Source organism: Mirounga leonina, unplaced genomic scaffold (assembly GCF_011800145.1).
Source record: "Mirounga leonina isolate KUSES-001 unplaced genomic scaffold, KU_Mleo_1.0 Mir_507, whole genome shotgun sequence".
In the NCBI taxonomy this organism is placed as follows: Eukaryota; Metazoa; Chordata; class Mammalia; order Carnivora; family Phocidae; genus Mirounga; species Mirounga leonina.
Window position 1 is genome coordinate 5,033,649 of NW_023270789.1, and position 21,629 is coordinate 5,055,277.

General features: G+C 42.1%; 2 protein-coding genes across 3 annotated transcripts in view; both read left to right on the top strand.

The window, feature by feature from the left end:
- Nucleotides 1-8,029, top strand: part of AMPD1 (adenosine monophosphate deaminase 1) — a 24,178-nt gene extending 16,149 nt beyond the window's left edge. The window contains 8 exon segments of the mRNA XM_034990236.1: nucleotides 1-76; nucleotides 1,014-1,177; nucleotides 3,224-3,350; nucleotides 3,534-3,697; nucleotides 4,789-4,909; nucleotides 5,585-5,758; nucleotides 6,173-6,283; nucleotides 6,636-8,029. The exon segment at nucleotides 1-76 is cut by the window's left edge and continues 56 nt beyond it. Of these exon segments, the coding sequence (XP_034846127.1) occupies nucleotides 1-76; nucleotides 1,014-1,177; nucleotides 3,224-3,350; nucleotides 3,534-3,697; nucleotides 4,789-4,909; nucleotides 5,585-5,758; nucleotides 6,173-6,283; nucleotides 6,636-6,794 (1,096 nt within the window). The 3' untranslated portion in view covers nucleotides 6,795-8,029.
- A 1,347-nt stretch (nucleotides 8,030-9,376) lies between these two features.
- Nucleotides 9,377-21,629, top strand: part of DENND2C (DENN domain containing 2C) — an 83,557-nt gene continuing 71,304 nt past the window's right edge. For both annotated transcript variants that reach the window (XM_034990237.1, XM_034990238.1), the window contains exon 1: nucleotides 9,377-9,474. The gene's annotated coding sequence lies outside the window, so the exon portion shown is untranslated. The remainder of the gene's footprint in view (nucleotides 9,475-21,629) is intronic.

Genomic DNA, 21,629 nt, shown 5'->3' on the forward strand with positions numbered 1-21,629 from the left:
AGCAAGTGAACTACGAGACCTCTACCTAAAGACAGACAATTATATTGATGGAGAATATTTTGCCACTATTATCAAGGTGAGGAGGAACCAATCAGATCTATGGTACCTGGGCTGGTTCTTGAGGAGGGAGAGGATGAGAGGGAGGAAAGGTAGGAAGCAGAGAAGAGAGGAGGAAGCAAGGAGGGAGGGAGGGAAAGGAGGGAGAAGAAGGAAGCAGGAACTGTGCTATCCCTGGGACCAAGCACCACAGAAATGAATATAAGAATTTCTTTGGAAATGTCCACTCAAATGATTTTAAAACACTTCTATTCCTAGAAGCTGAGGGTGTGGATTTGGGACTGATTAAGGACTCTTTTTGGGCTCGGGGAGTTGTAAGCCTGGAAAGAGGTGGGATCGGAATCCACTCTCATCTTCATGGCCTGAGCACTAGGACACAAGAATGACATGGTGGACTAGGGAGATGTGTGTTTTCGCAAGTAGGAGGTGTAAGAAAAACTGAATGTCTTTTTCAGGTACTTGGATAGGATAACTCATCATCCCTTGTCTGGCCTTTTCACTCTCTAGACTCCTTTTTGTCTTATCCATCTCGTACTGATTAGATTCCCCTCATCTCTCAATTTCCTTAGATCTTTTTTTAAGATTTTATTTATCTATTAGAGAGAGAGAGAGCACCCACATGAGAGAGAGAGAGAGGGAGAGAGAGAGAGAGCAGGAACAGGGGCAGAGGGAGAGGGAGAAGCAGGCTCCCCACTGAGCAGGGAGCCCAACGTGGGCAGGACTCGATCCCAGGACCCTGAACTCATGACCTGAGCCGAAGGCAGACGCTTAACAGACTGAGCCACCCAGGTGCCCCTCAGTTTCCTCAGATCTTAACCTGGAAGAGTTTCCCTCTGGCTTCCTTTCACACATGCTCTGTTCTTAGTACCTACCTCCACTCCCTAGACCCCACAGGTTTAGACCCCTGAGGGACTTGTGGGAATTCCTGGCTTTGGATTCCTCTCTTGGCTTTGCAGGAGGTAGGTGCAGACCTGGTGGAGGCCAAGTACCAGCACGCCGAGCCCCGCCTGTCAATCTACGGCCGCAGTCCTGATGAGTGGAGCAAACTGTCCAGCTGGTTTGTCCGTAACCGCATCTACTGCCCCAACATGACCTGGATGATCCAGGTCCCCAGGATCTAGTACGTACCTCCCCATCGGAGACCCTAAAGCCTGGCTTCATCCCACCTGTCAGACCTCCTCCACACGAACGAGGAATATGCAGTCACAATAAGCTTTGTTATAGCGGCACTCAGAACTGGGGCCTGGGGGCCTGGTTTTGTCCACTCCAGGTTCAGCACTCTTGACCAGAGACAGGAGTTAAGAAGATTATTTCAGTTCAGTTCTCTAACCAGGTTTTTTGGTTTTGTTTTTTTAAAACACAGGACTTTATGCAGATCACAAAATAACTCACGGAGAATATTTAAAACTTAGCTAGGATAAGAACTATGTACACTTTATTCTATTTTTTTCTTTCTCTTGGTCTTCCTCTCTGTGTCCAGTTCATTCTTTCCCATTCTTATCTGTACTGGGATGTAGCTTTCTTGTATCAGAACCTCTAACACCATCTGCCAATTGTCTCATCCACAGGTGCTCAAGTTCTCCATAATCAATGAGTATTTATCAAAGGTATTACTACCTGCTAATTACTCATTGCCCTCAGGGATGCTCAGTATCATTGATCTTTTATCGAACTTAAGTGTTTATATATTTTCTGGCCACCTGCCCCGTGTTCTGTGTGCTCTGGCAATGCAGGAGTTTTCTTCCTGTCTCTTTAGCCAAAAAAAGTAGCTTTTTTGACTGGGGTAGAACTTTCTGTATTATATCCTTATACAGAGAGGCAGTAGCTGTGGTAGTTAGGAGCATGGACTCTGGACCTAGACCGGCAATACTTGAATCCCGGTTCTATTACTTACTAGCTGTGTGACCTCGGGCAAGTTTCATGAGCTCTCTGTGCTTTTGTTTCCTCATCTTTAAAATGGGAGCACCTGACTGGCTCAATCAGTAAAGCATGCGCCTCTTGATCTCTGGATGGTGAGTTCAAGTCCCACTTTGGGCATAGAGCTTGCTTAAAAAGATTTTTTTTTAAATAGGGTCATAAAGTTACCTAATATATTGAGTTGTTATGAGGATTAAATTCACTAATATTTCTGGCCGCTTAAAAGAGTGAATGGCATATACCGAGTGCTATATTAGAGTTTGTTAGATTGTCTCTGGCTACACTGTATCAGAAGTGTTCTTTTTTTTTTTTAAGATTTTATTTATTTATTTGTCAGAGGGAGAGAGAAAGAGTGGCAGGCAGAGGGAGAAGCAGGTTCCCTGATGAGCAGGGAGCCCGATGCAGGGCTCGATCCTAGGACCCTGGGATCATGACCTAAGCTGAAGACAGACGCTTAACCGACTGAGCCACCTAGGCATCCCCAGAAGTGTTCTTTTTTTTTTTTTTTTTTTTTTTTGAGACAGAGAGCATGAGAGGGAGGAGGGTCAGAGGGAGAAGCAGACTCCCTGCTGAGCAGGGAGCCCGATGTGGGACTCGATCCCGGGACTCCAGGATCATGACTTGAGCCGAAGGCAGTCGCTTAACCAACTGAGCCACCCAGGCGCCCCCCAAAAGTGTTCTTAATAACTATTTCATGCTCACCATCTTATACACCACAAATAAATCACTGAATCTTTTGTGACACAGTTCCTCTACTCTTCATCTTCTATTTGCACTTAGCTGTGAAGGTTAATATTTTTGCCACAGAGGGTTTGTAGAAGAGATGAGGACAACTGGTTCAGCAAGAAATTTGTATTCTAGGCCCATTCTTTTTTTTTTTTTTAAGATTTTATTTATTTATTTGAGAGAGAATGAGAGACAGAGAGCACGAGAGGGGGGAGGGTCAGAGGGAGAAGCAGACCCCCCGCCGAGCAGGGAGAGCCCGATGCGGGACTCAATCCAGGGACTCGATCCAGGGACTCCAGGATCATGACCTGAGCCGAAGGCAGTCGCTCAACCAACGGAGCCACCCAGGCGCCCTCTAGGCCCATTCTAAACTGAATCCCTCTTTATGGTAACCAAAAAGAATGTACCTAGAATGGACACAGTCTTTTCCTGAACAAGGCATTTGGCCCTCTGGTTCCCTCATACAGGGGCTCTCAATCCTAAAAGTATTTTCCTCCTGAATTCTCTTCATTCTTGCCTCTAGTGATGTGTTTCGATCTAAGAATTTCCTTCCACACTTCGGAAAGATGCTGGAGAATGTTTTCATGCCAGTGTTTGAGGCCACCATCAACCCGCAGGCTCACCCAGACCTCAGTGTCTTCCTCAAGCAGGTAAGCATGACCCGTTAGGCCTTCCTGTCGCTATGCATGAACCAGGACTCCCACACAGCCGTGATTCATTTTTGCTGCTTATCTCTGACCTTTGGTCCTTGCCTTTGGGAGCTGAAAGTTTGTCTGAGGACCGGGATCTTGCAGTTGGACTGACCCCATTGCATGGCTCCCTGTTCCGGACAGATTACTGGCTTCGACAGTGTGGATGATGAGTCCAAACACAGTGGACACATGTTCTCATCCAAGAGCCCCAAGCCCGAGGAGTGGACAATGGAAAAGAATCCATCTTACACCTACTATGCCTACTACATGTATGCAAACATCGCGGTGCTCAACAGCCTGAGAAAGTAAGTAGACGAGTACTGGAGCTAGAAGGAGAGGATTCCTTTTTTTTTTTTTTTTTTTTTTTTAAGATTTTACTTATTTAGGGCGCCTGGGTGGCTCAGGTGGTTAAGCAACTGCCTTCGGCTCAGGTCATGGTCCTGGAGTCCCGGGATCGAGTCCCGCATTGGGCTCCCTGCTCAGCGAGGAGCCTGCTTCTCCCTCTGACCCTCCCCCCTTTCATGTACTCTCTCTCAAATAAATAAATAAATCTTAAAAAAAAAATTATTTAAAAAAAAAGATTTTACTTATTTATCTGAGAGAGAGAGTACGAGAGCAGAGCGAGGGGCAGAGGGAGAGGAAAACTCCCCGATGAGCAGGGAGCCCGATTGTGGGGCTCCATCCCAGGACCCTGGGATCATGACCTGAGCCAAAGGCAGACCCTTAACTGAACCACCCAGGTGCCACAGGAGAAGGAGAAGATTCTATTTGACACACCTCTGCTCAGACATTGGCGCCCTGGGTGGTCATCCCACTGCACTGCTGGGATGCTTCTGACTGGCTCCAATCAGACCCTTCTTTCCCTTGTCTTTTTGTTTGGTTTCTTTCTTTATTTAGTAGCAGGAATGGACATTTTGGAGTCTTCGGTAACTTTCACAGTTCCTGAAATTCCACAGTTTAGGAATTGATACTAATCACTCTGCAATGTATTATAAAACTCCACATGTTACCCTTCTTGATATACTTGGGTAAGGAACAGAGGAATATTATGACAGCGTTTTCTGGAAACATTTCCCCCTCAAAAGCGTGAGCAGGAGAAATGAGAACATGGTGATATTGGTAAATTTCCTGTTGAAACTGAAGGTAATCAGATCTTGACTTTTCCTCCATACCCTCTTATCCTTTGCTGCCTCTTTTTTCAGAAGTCTGGGTTCAGGAAGAATTAAGATTATGATTTGGAATTGCCAGTCTTACTGAATCCTTTAGATGCCTCCACTCCCTTACAGAGCGTTAATTTTTTTTTCTACCTGATTTTCTTGTAAATCACTCCATGCCCAGAATTGCTGCCAGGTCCTAGTCAGCCACCTGTGATTATATGGCAATTCCCTTTCCCTAGGGAACGAGGCATGAATACGTTCCTGTTCCGACCTCACTGTGGGGAAGCTGGGGCTCTCACCCACCTCATGACCGCATTCATGACCGCAGATAATATCTCTCATGGCCTGAATTTAAAAAAGGTAAGTTGGAGGTTCTCTTTCGAGTATTTTTTATATTGGAGCTAGAGGAGTAATTTTTTTTTCCGTATCATTTTGTCACAAGTCATTATCAACACTGGCATCAAGTGAAAGCAGAACAAAAAAGATTTTTGAGGTTATGAGGTGCAGTTCATTTTACAGAGGCCAGAGAAGTCAAAGGAGCTGCTCAAGATTACCTAGCCAGTTAGTGGCAGGGATGAATGAATGCAGGTCTTCGGGCTTCCATTTTAGAATTCTGACAAGGGATAATTCAGAGGCGCTTGGCTTACCTTAAACTGGTTTACACCAGATTTCTTGTTATAGCATGTTTTCAAACGCCTCTTGTGAGAGTCAGAACTTTCTCATAGAAAAAAAAAACAAAAACCCAACTATTTCAAGGTGAAGTCTCTTCTCTGAGACAGACCATCTAACTTAGGCAATTAAAACTCAAACATTTGGTTTGACTCAATGCTTCTGAAAATTGATAATCCCAAATAAATTTATTCTAAATAGTATTTACATTTAAACACTATTATTCTTCTTTACTAAGGGATTTAAAGAACACATGATCATCTTGTTGAAAGCTAAAACTTGAGGTAGATCATGGAGTTTTAACACTTCTAGTTTGTAGCCCTTTTTCAACACCCTTAAATACTGTTTTTCACTTTTTCTTTTCAGAGTCCTGTGTTACAGTACTTGTTTTTCTTAGCCCAGATTCCCATCGCTATGTCGCCATTAAGTAACAACAGCTTATTTCTAGAATATGCCAAAAATCCTTTGTTAGATTTCCTCCAAAAGGGACTAATGATCTCATTGTCGACAGATGACCCAATGCAATTCCACTTCACCAAGGTACGTATATGGAATCTTGAGTGATACAAGCATATTTGGCCGGACTGTTGTTGCCCATCCAGAATTTTATTTATTTGAGAGAGACTGAGCCAGTGAGAGAGAGAGAGAGAACATGAGCAAGGAGAAGAGCAGAGTGAGAGGGAGTAGCTGAGGAAGAGGGAGAAGCAGACTTCCCGCTGAGCAGGGAGCCCCCCATGGGGCTCCATCCTGGGACTCCGGGATCCTGAGCTGAGCCAAAGGCAGACACTTAACCGACTGAGCCACCCAGGTGACCCTGTTGCCCAACTAGAATTTAAAAGTCAAATCAAGGGATTTCACTGTACTTTTTCTGCTGGGTGCACGTTATTATTTTTTTTAATACACTCTTTTTTTTTTCTTCTTTCTTTTTTGCCTCCTTTAAATAAATAATCCAAGGAGCCCCTAATGGAAGAATATGCCATTGCTGCACAAGTGTTCAAGCTGAGTACCTGTGATATGTGTGAAGTGGCAAGAAACAGTGTTCTGCAATGTGGAATTTCTCATGAGGTAGACCTGTCCTTGACTGGTTGCCCCTCTGCATATAGGACCTGGTAACTGAGTACTGAAAAGATAGTTGGGGAAACACATGTAGAAAAATTATCCCACAAATCATATGCCGTTACTATGGACAGGGACTAGAAAGAAGTCTTCTATCTCTCTGGCTATGCCTTTGGCAAGGCAAAAAAGAGACACTTGACTTCTCAGCAGACCATGGACATTGAGGCACTGGATGAGTGCTTTTAATGGTTTATTTTATCCTTTTTCAGTAAGATAAGGAAGGAATCTTTGTGGAAGATGTAATTATAGTCTATATCAGGATAAAAAGACAACAATCATTCTGCTTCCTTTTCTCTTACAGGAGAAAGCAAAGTTCCTGGGCAACAATTACCTTGAAGATGGCCCTATTGGAAATGATATCAGGAAGACAAATGTTGCCCAAATCCGCATGGCCTATCGCTATGAAACCTGGTGTTATGAACTTAATTTAATTGCTGAAGGCCTTAAATCAGGAGACTAAGTTAAATAAACCAAATAATAATATGGGTGAGATTTTCATTGGAGAATATGAATAGTAATAGTTACCAGTTATTGAATCTCTACTATAAGCCAATGATTATACTAGATATTATTCCACTGACATTATTTCACTTAATCATTTTCACTTTATGAAGTAGATAATATTACCTTCATTTGGGGGAAGATGAGTAAACTGAAGTTAGTGAAGTTAATAACCTGCACAAGGACACATCTGTTGAGTGGTAGCAATGGGGATAAAGGCTTGTCTGACTCCAGAGTCTCCCTGACTTTCAGGCAAAACATTTGCTCACATTTGCTCATATTTTTGCCCCACCTTAAAAACTATTAATAACTAATAATAACTTGAGGCGGGGCAAAAATTTGAGCAAATGACTTGCGAGTGGGAGACTGTAGGCTTTGGGTTTATAGAATGAAATTTGCTTGAGGCACTTGGACCATTGAAACATCCTTTTGACAGGATACAACAGAAGACTGGCGTCCTTAAACAAAAACAGGTGCTGCCCAATATAGAAAATCCATACTTATGAGCTATTACACTTAGGGAGAATTTATCTTGCAAAAGGATTCTTAGTTGTAAGGACATACTTGGCAATAAAGTTATAGTCAGCTGTCCTTGTACATTTTAAATAACTTCACTTACCAAAGTAAGATACACATGTACCTTTTTAGAAACCTGCCTGTTACTCAAGACCTGCCAGGTAGAATTCCAATTAGCTAGACCATACTTCTACACATACAATTGTGTTGCCATCTAGTGGCTGGGCTGATAGTTATTTAATTTATTAAACAATTATTGATCTAACAGCTCAAGTATAGGGTGCTATTTAGACAGCAAAGGTATAAAAAATAAGATTTCATTCCTACTCTCAAGTTGTTCACAGTGTGAAATGATAAGATGGGTGCATACAAATGTGAAAAAGAACATTTTGTGAAACATCTCAGAAAGTAATGACTTTTCAAATGGAAAAAAAAAATTAAAGGCAAATTCCTGCATGTTTCCACATTCTATACAGGTAGCTGTAAGCATGGGTGTGATCCTGACAGCATGTTTATACTAGCCCTCGTGTAAGAATCCTCTCCCTGGTTTCTGAAGTTGAACTTCTGTTTGCTGACTATTTGTAAGTCCCTTGGAGAACCTGATTTTATTTTACCTTGTCCTCCATGTCATCAAAATAATACACATTGCTAAATTAAACTCTATTCTCAGACTTAAAAGGCATTAACTACCATTAGTTATATCTCCATCTTACCCATGAGAGGGCAGTAGAATACATACATGTTAATTCCTTTATTACAGCCATAGAACCCATGCCAGATTTGATTTCATATTTGGTACTTGGAATTCAATCGGCCTCATTTTGCCAAATAATCTTCCTGAATGCAAAGTTTGGACTTTGACATCAATTTGCATTTTGAAATAAGTTTTAAAATCATACTCTTCTAGCTTAAAATTTCATCTTAGACAACTATTTGGGAAATTTTCTAAATACGGAAAGATTTGGGGAGGGTGAAGGGGGTAGTCCATGAAGATCACTGTTCAAAATTTAGGCAAACCATATTGACATTTATTTCCTCATCAAGACACGATTTTTAAAATGTCTTGTCATTACTTTTTTTTTTTTCCCCCCACCATAGAAGGTAATTCCTGTTTGATTGTCCACAGCTCATGGTTTCACAACGGTGTGGGATATGCAGCTTTTACTGCTTTGGCTAAATTGGCTTGTGACAGTCATCTGTGATGTGTAACCAAACACCTCTCTCTCTGGCAGTCTTCTATTTTGGTACCTCTCTGTGAACAGATGTGGGAGGATTTTGGTCATCAGACCCAAGAGGCTCTGGTGGGGTGGGGTTGGGTGCGGTGGGGTGGAATGGGGCGGGACGAGGTGGGGTGGGGTGGTTAGCCAGTGCCTGGGAAACAGGCTCAACTCATCCCGACTGGCAGCCTTAGTGAAACTGGGCTGCCGGCTCGCAGTAGGCACAGCGCCATGCCCATACCCGAGTACGAGCGTGTTGCAGGCGTAGTGCTCAGGCCTGTGTGTCACAACAGGGCGTGGGGGCCGACCTCAGGCACTGCGAGTATCAAAGGCACCCTGCTCTGGGACTTCAAACCTCAGGTGTTCGGAGCGTTATTTGCATCTGTCTACGTTTCAAGTTGGCACTGGACTGCATTTGCAGTGGCAAGAGAGAATTTTATGGTTTCCTTGAGTGAGGTGCCATTTGGATTCCTCGACTAAACTAGGGGGCTGTGAAGAGTCAACCTTCATGTACAGTTCAGGTCCATCGCCGTAGGGCCAGTAGGACCGCAGGCACGGCGACTGCAATGGAGCTTTGGCTAGAGGCCTTGGCCGGCGTGCGGGGGATCAGGGTCCGGGACAAGGTTCTGGCCCAGAGGCGGACTCGAACGGGGGCGGTTCTCCTTTCGACGGTTTTCGGGCGGGGCCGGGGGCGGGCCGTAGCGTGAGGAGTGGGTAGAGGAGCCAATAAGAACCGGGCATTCCCGGGCGGGGTGGGGCCGCGGCCGGGCGGGGCGGGGCCTTCGCGGGGCCTGCGGGGACCGGACGGAGCCAACCCCGAGCCGGAGCGCGGAGTCCTGGCGCCTCCGCCGAGAGGAGGAGAGCTTCGCAGCCTGGCCGCGGGGGCGGCGTGGAGATCGAGGGCAGGTAGGCACGGGGCGATCTGGGGCGGGCTCTGAGGCGGTGGCCTCGGTCGCTCGCGGCGGTGGATGTCAGATGCTGGGCGTCGGGAGCCGGACTGGCAGTGCGAGAGCGGGCCGGCGGAGGTGTCGGCCCCGGCCCCGAGGGACGCGCGAGTGTCGCAGCCCGCGCCCCGCGACGACGGGCCTTGGGAGCCCCGCTCGTGGGCCGCGGCGGCTGTGGCGGAGCCCGGCGGGCCATGTCCCCGCCGCTCACCTCGGGGACCGGGGGCGTTCGGCGCTCGGCAGTCCTAGGGCAGGGAGAGGGAGCGCCCCGTCCCGATGGAAACGCGGGGCTGTCGCCTGCCGGGGTTGACCGGGGAGCTGGAACGCCGACAGGCTCAGACGATGGACTTTTTTTTTAACATTCTTGCCTTTTGTGTGTTTTGATTCTTAACAGAATCTGACAAGCACAACATTGAAAGTCGTCCAGTAGGATTTTGATGTTAAAATCGGACAATGGAACATCTAAGAACTTTTGAGGAACTAGTATAGCAGATGATGATTAGATGATGAGTCAAGGGCTGGAGTTTCGGCCAGGACCCACAGAACAGATGTGATACCTCGGTCAAATCGACTTTTCTGGGCCTCTGTTTTCCTTAGCTGTAAATCTGGGATGTTCGCGCCTAGGGGTATTCTGAGGGTCAAAGGAGATGAGTGAGAGTAGTCTGTAAATGTTAGGTATTGTAATTTGTGCACCAGCTGCAAGCTTATTCTGTAAAGCAACTGCTAAATGCCAGACACATAGTAGGTACTCTGTAAACCTTTACCCTGAAGCTACTGATTCACCTCCAGTGTTTTAGATAAAGTCTTAAATCTCTGTTTACTGAGTAAATAGTTTAAGCTCTCTTTTTTTCCCCCCACAAAATCACCATTGTTTGAAATGTGGTCCATTTTTTTTTAAATTTTATTTATTCATTTGAGACACAGAGATACAGAAACAAAGAGAGAGCATGAGCAGAGGCAGACAGAGAGGGAGAAGCAGGCTCCCCGCTGAGCCAGGAGCCTGATGTGGGGCTCGATCCCAGGACCCTGGGATCATGACCTGAGCTGAAGGCAGACGCTTAACCATCTGAGCCACCCAGGCGCCCCGAAATGTGGTCCATTTTTAACTGATCAATGAATTTTTCTAGAATAGCACATATTATCTACACATTGTTACTGAATTACTTATCATGAAGTTCAGGACCAAATAATCTACTTTTTTGCTTTAAGTAAATAGTTATAGTTTAAGTTACCTGGGAGTATTGCTTCAGATCAAGACTTTCATCTGCTTTTGTAAGATTTTAGTCCTTCAAAACAAAATTAATATGTAGCTGTATTTTTTTGTACAGCCTTTATTATAGACATCTGCATTCTTTTCTATGTGAATGTATGAGAGGTCTTAGGGGGAGAATGGAAATAAAAAAAGGGAATAGCAGCTTGTAACCAGCAGACTTTTACTGGGGATACTTGTAGGCGTGTTCTGAAGTAATTTCCCAGGCAGAAACCAGGAAATGTAGTAATTGTGTCTCTTGGCCTTTCATTAGGGTTTTTTTTTTTTTTTTTATGTTGACTGTGGCAATAGATTTTTTAAAATGCAGATATAAAGGAAAAATGTTAGTTTTTTTTTATGTGACAAGAGTTTTCTAAACATGGAAATTGTATTTTAAATGATCTGTCTTGTATTATAGACAAGAATTTTAGGCCACTGGATACTAAGAGCAAATCAAATGGAGTAGAGGGAAAGTTCCTGGTGAATATACTTTTTGTGTTGCTTTAAAAGCTTTAGCGTTTCAGCAGTTCAGTGGAAGATGGGTGTTTTGAAACTACTTAAAACATCATTTTAAATATGTACTCTATATATAAATTTTGCTGTAATTTATAATTTGTTCATCTTGGAGGTCTGAAGCCTTATAGTCACAGTATTTATTGAGCACCTATTATATTACAAGGCACAGTTTTAGCACTTTCATTGTATTCATGTATGAGCAGAACACAGTTCCTTCCTTCTGGAAGGTTAACACTCTACCAAATGGGCTAAAATAAGTAGCAAGAAAGCTGTTTTTAAAACTGATGATAACATCGGGTGCCTGGGTGGCTCAGTCGTTAAGCATCTGCCTTCGGCTCAGGTCATGATCCCAGGGTCCTGGGATCGAGTCCCACATCGGGCTCCCTGCTCGGCAGGAAGCCTGCTTCTCCCTCTCCTACTCCCCCTGCTTGTGTTCCTGCTCTCGCTATCTCTCTCTCTGTCAAATAAATAAATAAAATCTTTAAAAAAAATAAAAAAATAAAAAACTGATGATAACATCAGTGTCAGCATTTATTGAGACCTCTTCTGAGCCAGACAGTGTTCTAAATTCTTTACATGCATTAGCTTATTTAATCCTTACAACAGCATCATGAGGGGGTGTCGTTGTTTCAGTGTCTTCATTGAGAGACATAGAGGTTGAGTAACCCCCTGTCAAACAGCCTAGGCAGCAAAGCTAACATTCAGACCAGACAGACTCCAAAAGTCCTAATCCTAACTTGTGCATTGTAGTAAGCTTCAAATTCTGTGAGTGGAATACCAATAAAATCCAATGTATGTTTAAAAGAGAGTTCTGTAAAGAACTTCTTCAAAAAAAAGGAAAGAAAGAGACATGGAGAGAAAGAAACTGGTATTGCAAGATGTGGATGGAGGTTTGTCCAAGCTACAATTTAATTACACTTTGTATATAAGAGCATTTTCTCCCTCTGGTGAATGACGGGATTCTTTTTGTTTCTAAACTCACAGTCACTCAGTTACTACAATTATGGCATTATCTTAATAATAGAAGAGGTGATTATTTTTCAATAAGAAGTTCAAAATGTCTGTTCTCAGACCATAAGTTAAATGTTAGATTCAAGAAAAGCAAATGCTTCCCTGCCTTCAAGAAACTTATAACCAGATATGTAAATAAATCCCTACAATTTCAGTGTGATAAAGAGTTATAACAGAGATAGAGATAGAATTTAGTGGGTACAATGATGAGGGAAAATAATTCTACATATGATAAGGAGGAAGATTAGAGAGAAGATACCATATTTGAATTTGACTTTGAAGGATGAATAGGAATTAACTGAGTTGGGGAAGGGAATAGAAGATGTGGATGAAAACAGGAATATTATGTGAAAGTATATGGTATTTGTGAGGAATATGTTGTAGTTTATTGACGAAAGATCAGAGTGTGGGCACCTAGGTGGCTCAGTTGGTGAAGCGTCTGCCTTTGGCTCAGGTCATGATCGCAGAGTTCTGGGATCCAGTCCCATGTTGGGCTCGCTGCTCAGCAGGGAGTGTGCTTCTCCCTCTCCCTCTACTCGTCCTCCCCGCTGCTCGTGAGGGCGCTCTCTCTCTCAGATAAATAAATAAATAAATAAATAAATAAATAAATAAATAAATAATTTTTAAAAATCTTAAAGTCTATTTAGAAAAAATAAAGGTCAGAGCATATGGAGATGAGAGGCTGGGCTAAAGGGGATGGTGCTTGGAAATAAACTGGAAAAAGAAAATTGCTGAGCTTGATTGCTAAACAGGTTAGGATCACTGAAATTGCTAGAAATGAGGTAAGCATGGGGTTTCAGTGCCTCTCATTTGGCAAAATTGTTCACTATAGAATGTGGTGTTAAAGGTAGTTTTAATACTTTGAAATACAGGATGTGTTATAAAACAACATATGGATATAGCTAAGTACAACGTTATGACTCAGAAAGAGAAAAAGAAGTCGGCTGGGGCCACACATTGAAGAGCTTGTGTACCATGCTAGGAACTTTGGACTTGATTCTAAAGATAATGGAGAGCCAGTGAAGGATTTTAGGTAATGGAGACAGATAAAGCGGTGGTACGGGAAGGAGGCTGGATTGGATGGAGAGAGGCAAAAGGGAGAGAGATAAGTTAGAAAGCTAATGGTATTGAAATAGTCCAGATAAGAGACGATAAAGGCCTGGAGTGGGAAAATCGGAATAGAGGTGAAGAGGAGAGGACAGGTTGATGAAGATATAGAATTTATAGGGCTTAAAAAGTGATTGGCTTTGAAGGTGAACAGAAAAGTAAGTGACTTCGTTTCTTAGCTCAGGAAACTGTGGATAGAGGAACTTGCTTTACTTTTTTAATGTGGGAGAAAGAGCATTGTTTCAGTTTTGAACATCTTGAGTTTGAAGTGTCTCTGGACACTTCAGGTAGAGATGTCAGGGGAGGATCCAGAGCCCAGGAGGGAGGCTGAGATTGGTGATTGAGATTTCAGAGTTAGCGAATAAGTGGTAATTGAAGCCATAAGAGCAGATGAAATTGCTCAGGGAGAGCATATGGAACTAGAAGAGAAGAGGGCCAGGGATAAATGGTTTGCTTTGTATGAGTGGAAGGGATTACTGATTGATTGATGCTAATTTTGTCTTATAACTTGTAATTATAAATCAATAAGATGGGTTTTAATTGAAGGTTAAGCAACTTTTACAATCCAGTGAATCCTGTTCTTTTAAAATTTTATTGGGGTTGCGCCTCGCTGGTTCAATTCGTGGAACATGCAACTCTTCTTAATCTCGGGGTTATGAGTTCGGGCCCCACGTTGGGTATAGAGATTACTTCAAAATAAAATATAAAACTAAATTAAAAATAAAATAAAATTTTATTTGGGAGTCACTCATTATTCCAAAAACATATTGCCTGAAGTATTATTGGAGTTCCTCTTTGTAAAAAAAAAAAAAAAAAAAAAAGACTTTACAGCGTATTCACAGCCACACAAGAAAGAAGATCTTCTAGTTTTATTACGGAATTATTTTTCCTCCTCTGTACTTTCTTTTTTTCCTTTTTTTTTGGACTCAACAACTCTGAGATCAAGACCTGAGCTAAGGTCAAGTCTGACGCTTAACTGACTGAGCCACCAGTAGCCCCCCCCCCCCCGCACTTTCTATTTCCATGCATAGATAGCCTATTTATCTTGAATCAAAGCTATGAAAACATGACTATACTCTCATGTGATTGGAAGTCTGAGATAGAGCTCTTTTCCAGAAGAGATCTTTGCTTCCGGTAAATATAAATTATTATTATTTTTTTTAAAGATTTTATTTATGTATTTGACAGAGAAAGACACAGTGAGAGAGGGAACACAAGCAGGGGGAGTGGGAGAGGGAGAAGCAGGCTTCCTGCTGAGCAGGGAGCCTGATGTGGGACTCGATCCCAGGACCCCGGGATCATGACCTGAGCCGAAGGCAGACGCTTAACGACTGAGCCACCAAGGCGCCCATAAATATAAATTATTAATACATGTTTGTTGGTTGATTCATCTTGATAACCAGTCTTACTCAACTTTGGCTCCAGGTGGCTTAGCCATTTCCAGAATTCATACTCATAATTAAAGAATGAAGGTTTGCCACCACTGAGGAGACTCAAAAGAATGTGTTATGGCTTTGAAAGCATTTTCAAAAATGGACTTTCAAGAATATTTTCCTAATTTGTAATATCATTCAAATAAATGTATGGTCTCTTAAGGCAGGGAGTGGCAAGCTTTTTCTGTAAAGGGCTAGACAGTAAATATTTTAGACTTTGTGGGCCATACATCTCTGTCAGTACTCAATCCTGCTGAAAAGAGCCATGGACGATACTTCAATGAAAGAGCATGGGCTGTGTTCCAATTAGAGTTTATTTATGGACACTGAAATTTGAATGTCATATAATTTTCACATGTCACAGAATATTATAGTTTTTTGATTATTTTTTCAACCATTTAAAAATAAAAACCAGGGGCGCCTGGGTGGCTCAGTCGTTAAGCGTCTGCCTTCGGCTCAGGTCATGATCTCAGGGTTCTGGGATCGAGCCCCGCATTGGGCTCCCTGCCCCCCCAGGAAGCCTGCTTCTCCTTCTCCCACTCCCCCTGCTTGTGTTCCCTCTCTCGCTGTGTCTCTCTGTCAAATAAATAAAATCTTTAAAAAAAATATTCTTGGGGCGCCTGGGTGGCTCAGATGGTTAAGCGTCTGCCTTCGGCTCAGGTCATGATCCCGGGGTCCTGGGATCGAGCCCCGCATCGGGCTCCCTGTTCTGTGGGGAGCCTGCTTCTCCCTCTCCCCACCCCCCACTCTCTAATAAATAAATAAAATATTAAAATATAAATTTCTGGGGCACCTGGGTGGCTCAGTCGTTAAGCGTCTGCCTTCGGCTCAGGTCATGATCCCAGAGTCCTGGGATTGAGCCCTGCATCAGGCTCCCTGCTCTGCGGGAAGTTTGCTTCTCCCTCTCCCACTCCCCCTGCTTGTGTTTTCTCTCTCGCTGTGTCTCTCTCTGTCAAATAAATAAATAAAATCTTAAAAAAAAAAAAATTCTTCACTACATCTGCGACTAATGATGTACTGTATGTTGGCTAATTGAATTTAAATAAAAGTAAAAATAAAAGTTCTTCAAAGTTGCACCTCCTGCTGGAAACATGTGAAAATTTTAAATTCATCCTCTATTTCTCATATAGAGTAGGTGGAAAATATTCCCTTTATTGTTTTGGAACTGAGACACAGAGAAATAGACTAACTTGTACAATGTCAGGATCAAAAGTATGTTTGAAAATATTTTTCAGTATTCAGTGCTCCTTACTAAACCAGTAAAACAGTGATCTGTTTGCCTCAGTGAAAGTGGGGATATTGAAAACTGGATGAAATAAAAGACCAAAATTTGAAGGAGTGTCCTGCACTGGTTCCCAGAGGGTTAGACAGGATGGAATCTTTTTTGTCTTTTTCCTCTCTAACTTAAATGACTAATTTTTATCCTAAGGAAAGGAAAACATGAAGTTTTTCTTCACTTCAGTAAATGATGGTGATACAAGAGAAGGAAATTTAAAGGACTTTTTCACATCTAGCTATTCCAGATGTTTTTCTGCACCCCCTATTTTGAGAAGGAAATTCAATATTTTTTTCCTTATAAGTTTTAGATTCCTGGGTAGCAGCCTGAAAACAGACTTTTTAGCATTCAGCTTGGGCAATATTAAGCCACTTATATTAGTTAAAGGTTATTATTTATGCTCTATTTTTTTAAAGTAAGATTTCTGACTTTCAGGGTTTTTATAGCATGATAAATGTTTACAACGGAGGACATGGAGGAAAATTATTAGTTTTCCTTCAAAGTTTAAATTCATAGAAATGGCATATGTGTGGATTTTTTTCTGTGTGGATATTAAAATTTAGGACAGACTGGTTTGTGTGTGTTATTCTTGCAGCAACTTAAAAGAGATGTACTTTTTTTTCTCTTTCTTTTTTCCACTGGAGTGAAAAAAACAAGAATCTCCAGCTATCTAGGATATGTTTGAATTGGTTACTTAGTAGTATGAAGCATAATTTTATATTTAAATAATTATCTGTATTCTTTGATACTCTGACTATATAAGAGTCTATTAAAGCCTGTGGTAATAGGACCTGCTGGGAGGAAGTACCAGCCTGCTCTGCAACAGTGTTTACTGCAAACTCCCTTTTCCCTGGTCCCTACTTCCACTGTAAAGGATAGCAGGGAACAAAAGAGGAACATTATGTGAGTTAAAGTGGTGGTCCATTTGCCACCTAATCATAATGCAGTGGTTATCATTGCACAGTTCAATTAGATTAGCATAATTCAAGGTCAAGCAAAATGTAGCAAAATCATCTTGGCTGCTGGTGAAAATGGTGTCATGCTGTCTAACCAAGTCTTATTTTTGAACCTTAAATGCATTCTTTGAAGAATTTATCTATTTGAGAGAGAGAGAGCATGAGGGAGCCTGAATGGGGGGAGGAGCAGAGGGAGAGGGAGAAGCAGGCTCCTTGCTCCAGGGCTTGATTCCAGGACCCCCGGGGTCATGACTTGAGCCCAAGGCAGATGCTTAACCGACTGAGCCACCCAGGCGCCCCTGTTAATTGTAATTTAAAAGCAAATTAGATCAATTTGCCTGTAGAATTTATTATTTAATTATTAGAAGAAGAAAGCATGAAGTAAAGAATCCAGAAACATGTTCAACAGCTGCATTTGGAAGTAAAAAATGTTGAGAAAAGAGTGAATTGAGAAAGAGTCTAAGACTTTCAATGAAGATTATTTAAAATATGGGTTTATCCAATGTGCAAAACCTGACTAAAATGACAGGTTTTCGTATTAATGTTTTTGTATTTGTATTAATGTTGCAGATGAAAGCTAAAAATCTTTAAAATTAAAAAGATTCTTGGAAACACAGCATACTGGACTTTTCAGTAAGCCTTTTCAAATATTTTCAAAGAAAAAAATGTAAAATTATCTCAGCTTCCTTTTTATTCAAGGACCATTCCTGGGAAAGATTCATTATTGTTTTATTTAGTTGCCTATCAGTGCCATAAGAGAAAAATGGCTACATACCTCTTGGAAAAAAGTATTCATCTAGAATGCATGGATGAGGGGCACCCGGGTGGCTCAGTCGCTCAAGGGTCTGCCTTTGGCTCAGGTCATGAACTCAGGGTCCTGGGATTGAATTCCCTGCTCAGCAGAGAACCTACTTCTCCCTCTCCTTTTGCCCCTCTCCCCGACTCCTGCTTATGCTCTATCTCAAATAAATAAAATCTTAAAAAAAAAAAATAGAATGCATGGATGTTATGTTTATGATTTTTTTATGATAAATCAGCTGAAAATTAAAATTTCACTTCTTAGTGATGGCATACCTCCATTTTGTACCATTATGGGATGTTTCATCAATGCTGATGAGGTGGCTATAGTCTGGTACAGATATCACAGTCCAAAGTGATGGGATCACTGATATTATAAGTTTCACTGTGCTTTTAATTTGTCAAGAAAGTGAATTTTTGTGGCTTAGTAGTTCTCCATTTACCGTGAAGAATGATTATATGACATTGCTTATCATCATTTTGTATTAAGATCAAAGAATTTCCATTGCAAAGTAGAATGTAGTACTATTTTTGCCATTCACACCAACTTACTGTTTCAACTAGGATTTTCAACCCTGACCCAATTTAAAGCAAAAGAATAAAAGACTCTATAGTAAACCTGATAAGTATATAACATTGTCTTTGTGTTTTCCAGACTGGAATTAATTTATGAACAGGGAAGGTCACCCGTTGCATTACACTGAATCTTTTCTAATTTTAATATTATTTATTTTGGAATTTTAAATGTATTTGCATCATGGGAACATAATATTTGATATTAACTTTATGTTTTACTTTATCATATGTAGTGAGTGTAATTATTCTGTGCACCTTCTGTTTCAGGGGTGTGTGTGTGTGTGTGTGTGTGTGTGTGTGTGTGTGTGTGTGACAACAAATGTATTTCTTTCCAGGGGTTTGGTTAGGACAGTTCATGAAACACTGGCCTGTAGTACAAGAGGGAGGACTTGACTCAATAGGCAGTCCTCTCTCACTAAGCAGGCTCAAGAATCTTAGGGATGGTGTGTGCATATTCTATAAAACCAGACCAACATACACTTCTGCTGTTACTGCCCTTAGATGATCCTCTTTGGTTTTCCATTCCTCCCCAGAAAAATTATGATCTCCCGCTCTCCCTGTGGATATTACGTGTTCCTACTTTCCTTGTGTTTATTGATTCCCTCAAGCCCACTTTCTCCCCACAAACAGGCCTCTCCTTCACCCAGTGCCTGAGACTTCAGTTTTGTCCTCATCATATTACCAGGTTGCTTGGCTCCACTGATCTTCCATTATGCACACCAAGAAGCAAGGCATTCCCCTGAGTGGAGAGAATCACTAGTTTTCCTGTCTTTGGCCCCAGCTTATTTTGTTCACTCTTGTGCCCAGCTTTAGGAAGGAGATGAAGAATGATGTAGGCCAGACCCTGTGTGAATCATGCTATCAAACTTCAATCAGATATCCAACCATAAACCTATAAACTATCCACCTTGTTGAGTAGCTCTTAAAGATTTTAACCTCAAGCAGCCAGGCCTTTTCTCTAAAATAGCCAGGCATTTTCTTTTCATAGATTAAGGCCTGGTACACCATGAGCAGGCTTCATTGACGTGGTATGAGAAAGTTTACCTGACTTGGTCTGAGTCTTCATTATACTATACGCACCGTCTCGTCTTTCTCCCACTTCTAAGCCTCTTTCTTCCATGAGACTTAACTTTCCCCAAACCCTCTTCCAAGTATTTATCCTTTATTTTTTTTTTTGGCTGCAGTTTTAAAAAATGTATAGGTTTTTCCCCAGCTTTAAAACATTGTGTTTTGTTTGTTTTGTTTTGTTTTAATTGCTTGCCCCTTTTGTTTTTATTCTTCTCACTGACTTTACAGTAGATGTTGTATTCATCGTTGCTCCATTTGCTCACTGATTGCCTTCCTTAGCTTTAGCTAGCTATTATCTGCCCTTACTGTCCTTTTGACACCATTCATTAATGCCCTCTCATAAAAAATAAGGACCTTTCTCAGTCTTTAGTCTCCTTACTTATAAGACACTGATGTGCCTCTTCCTTTTCTTTTTAGGACATTTTCCTCCCATGATAACCTGTGGTCCACATTATCCTGATCCTGTCAGCTCTCACTGGTCTTTTGCCCTGGGTTTGTCATTTCTGCTCATTTACAGTTTCTAATCATGTTTCATGTTCTCAAAAGTTTAGTTCCTAACCCTGCTTTTTGAAAACTCTCTGCTTAGGGAACCTGTAGATTCTTGCTTCTTTTTTCTACACTACGCCTATCTTAAACCTTCTCTACCCTGGGTTTTTCCCTCTCTCCCTTTACTCTCAGCAGATAATCTCACCTTTTATTTCAAAGGGAAAATAGCAGTCATCAGAGGGGAAAGTTCATCAGTGCACGGCCCTTCCACCTTCTACAAATATACCTGCATCCTTACCTTTCTTTCCTCATTCCCTTCTTTCCAGTGGGAGAGCTGTCCCTCTTCCTGTCAAATGCTAACCCTCGCAGCTCCAGTTGGGTGCCGCACCCTCTCTCCCTTTTAGGGTTGGCTCTCAGACCTTTGTTTCTTCTCTACTGACTTCTTTCCACCAGTGTTTAAACAAGCTTAATTCTTTTCTATCAAAAAAAAAAAAAAAAAAAAAGGCTTTCCTGAACCCTATGTTCCTGGTTAGCTACTACTCTGTTGTCCACTTGCCTACCTGGGTAAACTCCTTGACAGGATTGTCTCCAGTTGCTGTTTCCATTCTTTTTTCCCAATACAATTCTCAGTTCACTGTGACCTCCCTTTAGCTTCCTCCATGCCACTGAACCTGCTCTTGCCCAGGTCCTAATGACTAATAGACACTCAAGTCTTTCCCTGATTTCACCTTTTCTTTTTAAACTTTTTTTTTAAAACTTGTTTTATTTATTTATCTCAGAGAGAGAGAAGGAGAGAGGTGCACAAGTGTGAGGGAGTGGGGGTAGTGCAGAGGGAAAAGGAGAGAGAGAGAAAATCCTTAAGCAGACTCCCTGCTGAGCACGGAGCCTGATACAGGGGCTTAATCCTGGGACTCCGAGATCATGACCTGAGCTGAAACCGAGAGTCAGATGCTCAACCGGGTGAGCCACCAGGCATCCCTACCTTATTTGACCTTTTGATCGTGTATCTGTTGACCATTCTTTCCTGTTTGAAGGATTCTCTTCCTTTGGCTTCCATAATTCCACACACTCCTGGCATTTTCTCCCATCTTTTATCTACATTTATGACTGAAATTACCATCTATGACAGAAAAGGACTGATCTAGAATGTCTTCAAACTGACCTGTTTTGGATTAGTAATGTTTTTGGAATTTATAATGCTTAATTCCAACAGAGCATGATGATCTATAAAAGTCATTTTAAAAAATAAAGTATGGGGGTGCCTGGGTGGCTCAGTCGTTAAGCGTCTGTCTTCGGCTCAGGTCATGATCCCGGGGTCCTGGGATCGAGCCCTGGCATTGGCATCGGGCTCCCTGCTCTGCGGGAAGCCTGCTTCTCCCTCTCCCACTTCCCCCCTCCCCCCGCCACTTGTGTTCCCTCTCTCACTGTGTCTCTCTGTCAAATAAATAAATAAAATCTTAAAAAAAAAATAAAGTATGGTTCTATGGTGATAAAGGATGTGTGGCTTGGTATGGTAAGAAATAAATGAGTTTGTGAAGTTTATGTGGAAACCACAGCGAGATGCCACAGCATAACAGAATGGCTAAAATGGAGAAGACTAACAGTGTAAGGGCTGTGAGACTGAGGAGCGACTAGAACTCA